Raw genomic sequence first — 13,941 nt, 5'->3', positions numbered from 1 at the left:
TCGGGCCTTGAAAGTACATGAAATAAATTAATAAACCGATGACAAAGAAAGGAAATGACTAACAGCATCTGACTCACCTTGCTGTTTATCTCCCTAATAAGCTTTTCGCCGTCAGATTGCTGCAGCCGGATCTTGAGCAAGTTTACCAATGGCTTGACGGATGCGCCCTGGATACAAACACAGACATAATACATCATGTAAAAAATTAAATTATGGGGTTTTACGTGCCAAAACCACTTTCTGATTATGAGGCACGCCGTAGTGGTGGACTCCGGAAATTTCGACCACCTGGAGTCCTTTAACGTGCACCTAAATCTAAGTACACGGGTGTTTTCGCCCCCATCGAAATGCCGCCGCCGTGGCCGGGAGTCGATCCCGCGACCTCGTGCTTAGCAGCCCAACACCATAGCCACTAAGCAACCACGGCGGGTCAATACATCATGTAATGTTTATTAATCGCTTCTTGGTACGCCAGTACACATAGTACAGTGCATACGTACGAGCTTGCAATCGACAACGCACGGCTTGTTGCTCCGAAACGGCTACTGCGCACTCTATGTGACATGAGCCAGGAGCGAAATTTCACAGCCACTTAAGTATCCTTACGTGTTATGAAAGCGAAAGCATTATGGCTTCTCCAAGTTATCACCGTTAATGTCTTCTTAAGTACGACAATGCGTTTACGTTCTTAATTCACCTTAATCCACCTTGGTATAAACCTCAATCAATCTTACTTCTCCTTAATCCGCTTTGCTCCACCTTAAGTCACCTTACTCTAACTCTGTATTACTACTGACGTCATACAAGAAGCTGATCAAGTCCCACTGGTTTTTAGTACTTCCCCCCCCCCCCCCCCCCATTGTGGACAACAACGCCGGATTTTCTGCCTCATGGGACACGTTATGCTCTCGCATTATAATAAGGCGCTTGACGATCGTACCAGTCTCGAAATTAAAGCCTTGGCGTAGGCAGCACACCGACCCAGCACCGCGAGCGCGAACTCTACCCTTGCTTTCGATTTCAACCTCAGCGCGAGACGTGTTGGGGCATGCCATAGCATCCATCCACAGGTTGAATGACGACGTTATTGCCTTGTCCGAAGCTGTCGGTTTTAAAGATAACAGCGAAGGAAAATAACAAATATGCAGCGGATAATAATAAGAGGATTGTTGAAGAATATTATTCTGCCTATATTTTTTATGCAAACATGTCGAATGGTTCATGACCGTTTATTGTGTCAAGTGTTTATTAGCAATTTTCACTTTCTAACATGCTCCTCGCCTCTGTAATGTACAAGCCCTGAGGGTAAATGAATGAATGAATGAATGAATGAAACACACAGAATGAAAAAATAAAGCGTCACTTTCTTGGGGGCATAAAGTGTACTAAGTTTAGACGGTTTCTGAGCACCAAAAAGAAAAAAAAGAAGAACGCAGCAGAAATGTACCAGTTAAAGGGCTTGGCAACACGCAGCCACCACATATCAATGGGCATATGGTCATAGAATCGGTCCATCTATCCATCGAGGCTATCTGCTTGCGCATTCCATTTCCCCAAAGCTCGCGAATGGTACATTCGCACGATCGCGCACTTCATCGGTTGATGCCGTTAGAGCTTCTGCCACAACTCCAGTTATTTGTGAAATTATATGTCATAATTGCGGTCGGAAGTGTCGTGAAGTCAATCGCGATTTTCGGCGGCTGTCGACACTCACGACGGAGGCAAGCGCGCGTATTTTAGGATGCTTTAGGATGCTGTTTTAGGATGCTGACATCACTGCGGAAAACTCTAGGCGCTCCTTTACCTAGGCAGTTGTTGTTACAGCCTCCCTCGAGATCAGGATCGCGCAGGGGAGGTGCGCCAGCTCATCGGCGTTCTCTCTAAACACGCATTCTTCCCTCCTAGAGAGAGACAAAGAGCGCGCTAGTTTTCCCTCTATCTGCAATTCAAATTTCCCGACAACACGCGAACGCGATGTGGAATTACTCTTACGAAGACAGCATGCGGTGGGTGTTCGCGATTGCACTGGCGAGATTATTTCCCTCCCTTGCGACAGTAACGAAAATTATAGTTAGCAAGCGAAATGGAAGGTGGTAAAGCGCTAGTATAAGACGGGGCAAAATGAAAATGACCCCTTCTGGAGCATTCTGGTTAACCATTTCCTGAATGTTTTCCTGTAATCAAGGAAAACGAAAGGAAGACGGAGTATCGGTTCGTAATAAGCACTAATGGCCAGTGAACTTCTCTGAGATTTATTTCTCTAAAAACTCCCGAAAAAAAAGGGAAAGGCACCCGTTTTCTTTTATTTGCGTTTACTGTTAGCTTACACCCAAGAATGATCCAAGAAAACACATTGTTCCATACGATGTTGCACTAAAAGCGCAGACGCTTTTCGTCACCAGTGATCCGGCAACCAGATTTTCCTTGCTTTCCACGTTGTTTTCGCGAATTCCAGCGAAATAATGTAGCGGGAAACATCGCTAGAAATCAAGACGAGCAAATAAAGAACATATACTCTAGTGTCCAGTTTGCCGTTCTCACGAAATCTCAGCTGAGCGAAGCTTTCGGCGTCTTGCTGGCTCTTTCACTTGCTGCGTTCTTAAGTAATTTGGAACGTTTAGGAATCGGTGACGCGAAATATGCGATAGTTCAGATGATAGCTTTGTCTGCGTCGATTCAAAATGGTTATCTTCATGCTGATATTGTATGCGAAGCGCGTGTTCTCAGCTAAAATAATCAATTTTTCACTTTGTCTTCGCAATATACTAATGGTAACCACTGCAAAGTAAGCCTTAAATGGCCCCTGAACAACCTTTGACATTCTTTTTCTTTACACAATTCAAATAAACACGCCCATCGTGTACAGAATGCCATTGTGATCATTTCTGGCGAACGCGGCAGAGCTGCGCGATCTGGAGACGCAACAAATAAAAGAAAAAAGAAAAAAAAGGGAAAAAAAGTCCTGTGCTACTCTTCTGGCCTTGCCCGTGCCTCGTTGCGCATCGTGATGTCACCAGGATGCTCTAGGTGACGTCAAAAAATTCACTGACGATTACGATACTCCCTAATGCGAAATTTGAGCGCAGCTCTATACGTGTTTTCATTTCGCGATACATTGTCTGGCGCAGACGATCTGTCCCGTGTGGCACGTTCCAAACGGAGCGAAGTGTGACGCGACTGCCTCCCTAACTGGGCGATCACGACAGGCAGCGCGTGCGTGATGCGTGGGCACGATTCACAGCAGCCGCCGCAGAAAGACCTCCGCTCATGCAGCGCGCTGTTTCCATGTGTGGTATCATTGGACGCGCTCGCCGCATATCGGTGAACAGACGATGGCGCTGCTTTGGCGCCATCTGGTAACGATATTCGAAAGTCTTGCGCGGCACTACGCTTTTCTTCTCACGCTGCGTTCCGAGCTCGCTTTTACCTTTCTCTGTGCTTGTTTGATCGGTTACGCCGAGGGACAACGTCGACACTCGCAGCAGGAACAGGTGCCTAAGAGCTGTTCTTTAAACAGTAGACCTAAGAGAATTTACGACTTACGGTTCACCTGTCAGCGCGCCTCCCCGCGCAGGTCATGCCAGTCACACGCCTGCTCTTTCTAGTTTGTGTTGCTTGCTTCTGCAAACACGTGTTGCGTGCTTCGGTTTGCGGTTCGCAGTGCCACATCGCTCGTCTTTGAAATACATATTTACAAAAGAAAGAAAGAAAGAAAGAAAGAGAAAAAGAAAGAAAGAAAGAAAAAAGCCGGAAGATCCCATGCCGTGTGGGAATCGATGTTATGCGAAGCAGTGTGCGCGGAGCCTACCAAGTTAGCGAAACGACCATGAGAGCACCAAGACGTAGGCGGCTGTTTAATGGCCTATACGACACAAGTCGTGATATTTATTTCATGACAGATCATTTATGCTCGTCATATACTCTTGTCATACTATGCCAATATTGGTCGATACCAAGTTAAAGAAACGACCATGAGGTCACCAAAAAGTAGGCGGCTAGAAAGATACTTTCAAAGTGGCAAATGTTCACCAAGAAATGCGTCACATTTAAAAATGAAATGAAACACAGAATGCAAGTCCTTTTCCGCACCGACTCGATGCTTCAGTTCTCGTTTTCCTCGGAAGTGCCGCTGGTGATGTACACCTTGCAAACGGCAAATGGCACGTCTCTGTGAAACACGGCGATACGGTATCAAGTTGCGGGCCTGGCAAAGCACCGCCGTTTAGTGGGGCCTCCTTCGTCCGTTTACTTGCAGTTCCTCTTTTCTATTTGTACGGTGGGTTAGCGGGCCTCTAATAACAGTGTAAACAAAGCGGGTGCCCGTTTTGTTTGCAATACGTTGCTGGAGGCCCGACAACCCACCGCACCTAGTCAACGCATATCATTCACAACACAGGGTCCATTGCGGTGCTGCTTCGCAGGACCACGGAACACGGCATCGACCACGTGTAGCCGAAAAACACGGAGTCATGGTAACAGGATACGGTCGGTCTTCCAAAACAAGGGAAAATAAAGACGAGCATGACGTTGATAATGACGTAGTGTCCACGTGTCACTTAGACGAAATTGAAGGAGTACACGACGAGGAGAACGAGACTGCTTGAGGGGGAGTCGCGAAGGAGAGGAAGAGATGAGCGGAGGCTGGCATTCTCGATCACCAAACGCCTGTGACCCAGCTTTTACGGCACTGTGTTCAAAAATACATGTGCCGGCATGTTAGTTGCCAGACTCGTATATAACTGCCATTACATAACAAATTTCCGATGCTCAAGGTTGTTCGAGGGCCCTTAAAAGTAGAAAGCTACACAGTAATACCGATAATGGACACCGTTTAGCGTCGTAATTTACTTGATGCCCTTTTGTGCGGTCGTTTTATATACGAGCGTATATGCTCGCATCAGCTTCTGCGAAGTGCGGGGAATGCCAGAAAACCAAATCGTTGATCTGTTACGTTAAGTTGGCTTCTTGGCTCACATATTTCAGAAGTGGCAAAGCACGCTTTACAGGAGAGAGCCAAGCCGCCTGCTTTTAACCTATCCCCAATGTTGCTTCGCGCTAGACTTTTTTTTTTTTTAATTCGCTTGGGTTGCCACGCCGCATAAACGACAGTATGAAACTAAATATAGGCATTCAGACCCGTTTCACAGAGATACTGCAACAGTGTCATAAAATGCGTCGTCCATAATCCATCATTCATAGTCTTCAGCTTGATCACTGTTCAATTTAACACCTATTTCACCTGCGTGCTACGTACGGAGGCGTCCGTTTAAACGAACGTTGTCAACCCGGTAGATTTCTACAGAGCTAAGCTTATATACTTAGTCGATTATATGCACCGCGAGCGGGACGCTGGCGGTGGTTGCAGTGTCCAGTACTCTGGCCAAGTTGCGTACGAATGCCCGTGCACGCAATGGGAAGCCCTAGCCTAGTCGCAAACGCGATGAATTTTGACATAGTGCTCTTGTGAGCATGCGCACAAATATCGCCTGTAACGTGTCACCAAAAGTTTATTGCAGGCAACTACGGCATTATTTCATACTTTCACTATTCGCATACTAAACATACCATTTCTTCTTCTTTATACAGCCTGTCGTTTTTCCTACGTGGCAGACACTTTCCTTAGAAACAATTATGAACCACGTGAAAGTAATAAAAAATGACTCACACAGGTACGAGTAAATATGAGATTATATTAGATTGTCAGGCATTACGCGCCAGAAACACGATCTGGTTATGAGGCGCACTCCGTTCTGGGGTGCTCCGGATTAATTTCGAGAAACTGGGTTTATTTAACGTGCACACAATGCACGATACACGGGTGTTTCTGCATCTCACCGAATTCGAAGCGCGGCCGCCGCGCTAGGGATTCGATCCCGCGACCTTGTGCTCATAGCAGTGCAACGCCGAAGCTACTAAGCCGCCACCGCAGGTGTAAATATGACATGAGTCACGACACGGAAAATCTCACAAATGTGAAGGTCGTGTTGACTGTGTGAAGTCCAAAGACGTCGTTGTTCGGGTGGACCAGGCTTCAAATTCATTGAAGGGCAATGCCTTCGAAGCGTCCAGAGCAGCGCGTCTTACGCTGCCGTTTATACAAGACAGAAGCTGAAGATCCTCCGTGCCCCACGTTCTCGTCCGCCGCATCTCCTTTTATTTTCTGCATGCCTGACATATTTCTTTGTTCTTATTACCGTATAACTCACAGAGTAATACATGAAAAAGGAGAAGAAGAAACATAAACATGTCTTTCATTCTGCTAATTTGTACTCAACTGCCAGAACTCGTATTGAACAGCCCGTCTTCAAGACATCTAACAAAGTATTGAGTGCGACGATAGTTGATGGCCGTGCTTGAAAACAATCACTGATCGCTTTGCGATCAGCGACTGCAGCGATCGGGCTTCTGAGTAGTCGCTGATCGCTTTCGATCAGCGACTATTCTGAAGTTTGGTTGACGATCTCAAACCGAATCAGCGACTATGATCGGTTCGAGGTATGCTTAGATTACTGAAAAAGAAACTTTCATTGGTCGTCCTAGACGCGAAGAAAAACTAAGTGTTCTTCAAATAAAGGAAAAAAAAAAGAAAGGTGATGAAACCAGAAGATTAGTTCAAGTAAACACGTATTCCATATATATATATATATATATATATATATATATATATATATATATATATATATATATATATATATATATGTGAGGTTTATACATTGCGCAAAAGTACTACCGCCCCTGAACAAATTTATAGTTCGTGCATGTAAAGAAAGATCCTTGAGCAAAGATCTCGAATTAAGCCTCGTCACCAACCGTGGAAAAGGAAGTCTTTTTTCTTTCTCTTGGTGACGCAATGGCGTGTCTTCATAGATATTTGTGGAACCTTGCTTTAAGTTTAATCGAATATGAGCACCTCAGAGAAAGGCAGTAGCGAGCTAAGCAACGAACAATAAGAATACAATAATAATATATAACAGGAAATGGCTGTGCATCCAACGTTTCTCCCTGCGGGCCTTTTTCGACATCTGTTCTTTAACGTGAAATAAATAAAAGCGTGCAGTATCCACAGCAGGTGCTATTTGGCGCAGTAGTCTGTGCCCGCGGCGTCCTGCGTAAGAGACGCGGAGACAGCACCCGATCAATGAACTGCAAGATTATCTCGGAGACCGAGCACGTTAGTTTTATCTGGCAAAAAACAAGAGCATTTCTTCGCTTTCCTTAGAACGACTCTAGTGGCAAGAACAATGGGGCGATTCAGGAGATGTGCCATCACACAAAACCGATAAACTGACATGTAATCACACATTTAATCTGTCCGAAACGTTCGATAAAGCATTGTTTCGAAACGCAGGAAAGCATTGTGCCCGTGCCTGAGGGAGCTGTCAGACTGTCTAAGATTTAAAAGAAATTATCTTGGCGAAAGTTCTCTCGAATGTCGTAGTTTTATAGTTTGAAACGCGCACTTTCAAAGCAGGAATCCCCCAATCTAACTAAAGCCATCGCGAATTCATCGATAATTCAAATAAAAGTAAAAAAAAGTTCAAAAGTAAAATAAAATAGTTTGAAGGGAAGTTTTAATAACGAAACCAAAGAAAACGAAATAAAATCCGGCGAAAATGACACGCTCATTATACGGCGAGAAATGTATGAAACTTTGCGCACCGATGACTGTAGGATTTTAATCGAGGTGTCTGATGTCAGGAGTAGCTATAGGAGTCAAGCACGCTATAACTAATAGCTATTTCTTAGGCGTGTAAGAGTTGAGGAGGACTTTGGTATGAAAAGCTTGGAGGTTTATTTACATTATTTACAGTGAGACGACCAAGACATTAACAGTCATAAAAGTCATTACGGGCCGGCAGCAACTCAGACGCTGCGGCCCGTGGCAAGAAGCTCGAAAGAGATGAACCAGGGAATGCTCCAGGAATGCTCCCCTGCTGCTCCCGGTCTGCGTCTTTTAAGCCCTTCGGTGTCTCGAAGACACGTCACGTTCGGCCAAGGGGAGAGCCCGCTCAGGTGACGCCATTTTCGGCCAATCGGCGAGCCCGCTCGGGTGTCGTCATTTTCGGCCAATGGTAGGCGCCCGTGCGATGGTGTCACAACCGGCGGAGAGGTTGCTGCTTGGTCCCCAATTGTCCGAGCGCTTACTTCTCCCTGCGGTCTTGCCTTGCTGACTTGCAATGCGCCGTCACAATAGGCGGATGGGGGCGACGCTGCCAGGGTTTTACGGTGCATTACCGCCGCCTTGCTTCGGGACCCACTTTACCTGCAACAGTGCCAGGCTCTCGCTTCACTTTCGGTAAGAGCCAAGCAGTGAATAGCTCCACCTGCGGCATACGAGGTGGGGGACGCCAACTTGTTTGCACGTGCCGCGCCTCGGGAATGTGGTATCCGTACTTCTGCGCTCCTTAATTAGCTGTGGTGCGATTCGATGTGGTCTGCTGAACTCGAAGGAGGCTCAGGAAAAGGTCCCGTATCTAACAGGCGCTAGCCAACCTGCGGCGGTGGCGATGAAAGTGCTGAGACAGCGCCCGATTCATAGACGGCGACCACTCCGGGAAAATAAGTAAAACATTTCCAGAGAGCAAGGCAAGGGCGTTCTTTTGTTGTCACAAGGGCAGCTCACTTAGAGGGAACAAAGAAGGTCTGCATAAGCTGCGTTCTCATACAAAATCGATCAACTGGCAGGCATTCGCACGTTTGATAAGCCAGAAAAGTTCCATGAAGTTTAGCCTTGTTACGATCGGCTACCTTCTAGCCTTTACCTTCTAGCCTCTCCTGCCCCACTGCGCCAAATCGCTTCTTGAAGCTAACAATGCGTCCCCCTCGGACAGACCTGCGGCGCCAGCAAGGCGATACACGTTTGGCGGATCAAGTGTTGTTTGTTGGTTCACTGTCACCGTCACGGGCCAATGGGAGCAAGAAACTCTTGGAAAAGGGTGTTCTACGGCGTTTCCTTACGGACTCCAGTAACCGCCACGGCAGTTTGACAAACGCTCCAGCTAACTGCGGGGTCATCTCAGGAACCAACACGCGCCAGCTTGAGTCAAGCGCGACAATCCCCGTCTTCGAAGCTACCCTCCTTTCTGTGCATTCAGTGAACAAATGTGCGGGAGTGATTGTGTGAACCCTCGCCCTCAACGCGGGCCCTTCGACAACTTTGGACGCTCCGATCGGACGAAGGTGGGAGGGCAGTTTTCCCTGGCCTAAGGACCTATGGAGGACAGATGGTGTGTAATCAGACTTTTTCGGTTGCTCAGGGTGCTTCAAGTCAGTCATGCTAGACTGATGAGACGTAACGTTCTCCACTACTCATACAGATATTGTAAAATAAAACCAGCATGCCTCGTTCTCGATGACAACACGTTCCTCCCTTCAACAATGTCCTTAAGGCTCATTCACACCGGTGACTGGCAGCGGTCACGCAACCAAGTTGGTTGCAAACGGTCGCTTTTCCCGAAAAGCGATTATTCTGGGCCAGCCGCCTGTTGCTCGATTTCTCAGTTGCGCGACCGTGGTCGGAAAACTGCTAAACCAATCAGTGGCACGCCGAAAGCTTTGTTAGCATGTGTTTTTTACCGGCGTCATCAAGCGTCGCACCAAATACAATGCCCACGCCACCATGCCAGACTACAGGAATGTAATTGTTGCTTTGCTTCGTGATGTTGGGACGCAGCAGTTCCAGCGACGTGTCGAATGTAAGCGGTAGTATTCGCAGGAAACTAAACAGCAGCAAAAGAAAGCACAAAAATTATGCACCGATTCCCACGCAACGCTAATTAGAAAAATTACAACTTACTCGCGATGTTACTACTCGTTACGCGCGCGAAGTTCCAACAGGAGGCGGCTTGGGCGACCGGCAACTTATCGCGAACGGCGGCATGGGCGCGTGCACTAGCGTCGCTTTTCGAAGAAAAGCTTCCGTGCTGCCACAGCTGACACCACGCACGGCACAGCACATCACCACAGTGACGGCGTCTTTCTGTTCGCTCCAATCAAAATCCATGGCTGTTGCCTGAACGCGAAACCAGCGAAGTGCGCGCGAACTGCGTAGATCACTAGAGTTCTCGCTGAGAACGATAACCTCCGGGATTGCGACTTGCAGGTCGCGCTCGCCCGGGCTTGCGGGTGTGAGCGCCGGTCGCGTTCAGTCACTTTTTCGTCGCCAGTTGCAAATGGTCGCGCGACCTCCTCAAGTCGCCGGTGTGATTGAGGCTTTAGCGTGGATGAGTCGGACGACGGCAGGGGCCAGCCTACCACTTCTGACCTGCCCGACCCCAACTCTTACAGCTTAAAGACACGGAACAGCGTAACTACCCTGAAAAGAACCAAATGCATGTCCTTACGCTTTTGTGACTTGGTCTCTTGAGCAACTCATGTGAATTCCACCATTCTTTTCGTTTGTGTGCGTGCGCACGTGTATGTGCGTGTATGTACAGTCGACCAAAAAAATTTACGGACCACGGGCTCTCAGAAAATGCTAAATATACGAGTAGCCTTTAAAAGTAGCCAGTAAAACCGTACATCACAATGCTGTTCACATATACCAGTAAAGGCTGTAAATGGCAATACCAGGCTGCGTTTTGAGGCAGCGGAGATATTCAGATTTTTGTCAGATCTCTTGGTCCGCAAACTTTTTTGGTCGACGTACTGTACGTGCGGGTGTGTGTGTGCATGAGCACTTCCCGTATTTTCGTATTACGGCACAAGTAAAAAAATATGGCGGAAAAAATGCGCGAGTATATCCGCAGGCGAATAGTTCCGACAAAGGACCTAAGTTTAATCAGGAATGTAAAGCGAGCATGATATGAATCAGTAGCTCCTTTTTTGCCTATTCGCAAGTTCAAGCCCATAATAATAACGAGATTTATCTTCCTCTAGTCCCCTGCATGCTGTCATTGTGATTTGATAAATCTAGTGCTGTCGCAAAACTTTAGTTGTGCGAATCGCCGCTCAGCTGTTTCGTAAAGATGTTTCAGCAGGAACTGTTGAGAAACTCGGAGTGCGTTTAGCACTTGAAGAACGGTTCCTTCGTCGGTGCGTGTCATTAATATACTTTCGCCAATACGATCCCTAGCAGAGCACAATAAAGGCTAACGTAGGCCGAATGCGTGACTATTTATTAACCCTGCTTTCGGTGCTACTTAAGGAGGCGAAGAAGATGCGCAAATGATGTTCTCGTGTTCAAAGTTATTGCGCACAGACAGGCTATATATCACATCGCCGAATACGTTCCTTGGCGCGCGCGCTCGGGTGCACGCGAGGCACGTATGTAAGATGCAGCGGCGCCAACAAGACTTCGAAATGAATTGAATTATGGGGTTTTGCGTGCAATAAACCACTTTCTGATTATGAGGCAGACCGTAGTGGAGGACTCAGGAAATTTCGACCACCTGGGTTTCTTTAACGTGCACCTAAGTCTAAGTAGACGGGTGTTTTCACATTTCGACCACATAGAAATGCAGCCGCGTGGCCGGGATTCGATCCCGCGACCTCGTGCTTAGCAGCCCAACACCACAGCCATTGAGCAACCACGGCGGGTAAGACTTCGAAACATCGGTTCGAAGAGCGATCGAGGCCCGGCGCGCTGCGAGCACTCACCTGTATAAAGACGGTGAAGAGGACGATGACCAGGGTGGTGGTGACGAACATCTCGTAGTTGTGGAACTTGCACGAGCTCAGCATGATAACCAGGGAGAAGGCCACGGCGCCGCGCAGTCCCCCGTACGCCTGCGGTTGGGAGGAGGCCGAGGCATGCATGGCGAGCCATGCGGCGAACGCGTGCTAAGTTTAACAAATCTGAGCCTGACGCGGGATTAACGAACGGTAACAATAACACACAGGTCTTAACTCCGTCATATTCCCTCGTTGAAGAAGTATAACAAGCCCGGAAGAAGTCTTACAAGAATAGCAAGAATAAATCTATCACAGGACTATAACCAGCCCGCGTCAAATGTGTTCACAGTTATCAGAAGCCGTCTTGCAGAACGTGACATCACGAGCCTTGCGCAGACATTGATTGATTTGTCAACGCTAGCAAGGTCACGAACGGCACTAATAATATTCATTATTCATCCACAGAAAAAACAAAAAACGAACACACACACACATACACCGTCGTCAGAGAAATTTTAGAGCCCGCGACGAAACGACAGAAATGGCAGCCGCATTAACAAAGGAAGTGCAACACGACGCATGATAAAGCTGCCAGCACCACACCGAGGCGCAAGCATCGATGTGGCGATTGTTTTTTACCAAGGGGCCGTCGATGTGTTGGGTGCGAAATGTTTGCTTTCTTGCATATCTGCGCAAGATGCTCGGTCTTTTCAACTACGGCTGCAGAAAGCATAAAGTTGCTGCATAGTTTGACAAAGATGGAGAAACATAGGCAGTAGCCTTCTCTGCAAGGCTAAAAGGTCTCTAAAAAAAAGTACAAGAAACATTTCCCTAGAAGGTCGCGCTTTCTAGCGGCTGCTCCGTCTAGGGCGGGCGTGAGGCGTAAGAACAGGACGACGTGAGCCCTTGCAGCCAATGGCTCCGATTATTCACTAATGCAGGGATACGCACAAAACAGCACGGAAACATAACTAGGCGGGATTATAGTAATGAGAGTGGCTCCTCCTTAATGAGAATGGGAGCGATTAAAACAACAAAGGTTTAAGAAACGAGGAAGCGACCGAACTATTTCGGGTGCAGGCGCGCCTAATGAGTTGCAAACAAGTTTCGAAGCCCGGCCGATAGATAAACAAAGCAACGTTTCTCGTATAAACGTGACCGAAGCAAGCATTAAACGTATTTATTCTTCAGTTCTTGAATCTTAAGCTCCTCACGGAGACGGAAAAAGAACGAAGAAAAGTATAGTGCTTAACTTAGGCAAAATGAATCCTTAAATTTTGCGGACACAGTAGGCTCATTCGTGAAAAATCTAAAATAAAATAAAATATAAAGTTATACCTATTTTCGCAGTGACGATTAGTAAAGCTAAGTGCTATAAAGCGGGTTGGGAGGTCTCATTAAATAAAACACCTTCTCTGGGCGTTTACTGAGGAGCCTTTTAAGGGATCTGCTTATGCTGGAGAGAATCTTAAGAATATAAACGTTCGTCGCACGAAGGAAAACATAATGATGTACCCTATCCATTCAAATTCTCGTCTGTGCCTATTTTTCTTATCGCGATTGCCATTACCTTGATTTCTTTACTCTGCTAGATAGCTCTCCCACTTTCATTAAATATCTCCGCTTTATCTGCACACGATCGAATCGGACGATTTGAACGGTCGGATTTGTGGGGTTTAATGCGACAACCATTCGCTGATATGTGAAGTGGTTACGACAAGTGAGCTTTTAAGATCGAAGAGGCCTCTTCTGTAAAGAGAGTCGACATTACGGGGCGGCACTACAATCGCTGCGCCTCTTGCCAAAATAATAAATTAGGGTATATATAACAGTACTATATAAGAGTAATATATAACAGTAATATATAACAGTACAGCAACAAAAGAGCGTGTTATACAGTTTCCGCAATCGGTCATGCGTCACTGAAAACACAACCAACAGCAGTTCAGGGCAGACAGGCATAGAAATAAAAAAAAACAAATAAACACAAGACACCGAGAAACAGCAATTTCGTAGATGATGCTATATTGGACATGAAAAGAAAAACACCAGCAAGCAAAGTTAAGGCTGTCGTAAAATCAAGTGCAGATCCGTTTGAGATGAGATATAATATCGACATTGAACTCTTAATGCAGCGAAATCCAACGAAAAAGCAACAACAACAAGAACACAGGAAAAGGTTATCTATCGATACTACATACGAGCCAGTATAAGCGCGAACTATTCATTAGGTAGCGGAAAGAAGAACCCGCAAGGTCGTACCATGAATCTTGTTTATACCAGCGTAAAATGTTTGCAGTATAATTAATACACATTGGCTACGCTAGT

The 13,941-nt window shown here is 46.7% G+C and overlaps 1 protein-coding gene across 1 annotated transcript in view; it reads right to left on the bottom strand.

Annotated features, from left to right (window-relative positions):
* The window catches only part of LOC142575388 (uncharacterized), a 209,542-nt gene that overhangs the window by 31,669 nt on the left and 163,932 nt on the right, over positions 1-13,941 (bottom strand). Inside the window, exons 18-19 of the mRNA XM_075684725.1 lie at positions 11,599-11,727; positions 78-167 (exon numbers count right to left, since the gene is read on the bottom strand). Coding sequence (XP_075540840.1) covers positions 78-167; positions 11,599-11,727 — 219 coding nt within the window. The remainder of the gene's footprint in view (positions 1-77; positions 168-11,598; positions 11,728-13,941) is intronic.

The sequence above is a fragment of the Dermacentor variabilis genome, chromosome 3 (genome assembly GCF_050947875.1).
Source record: "Dermacentor variabilis isolate Ectoservices chromosome 3, ASM5094787v1, whole genome shotgun sequence".
Taxonomy (NCBI): Eukaryota; Metazoa; Arthropoda; class Arachnida; order Ixodida; family Ixodidae; genus Dermacentor; species Dermacentor variabilis.
This window is presented reverse-complemented; position numbering and strand designations above follow the sequence as displayed.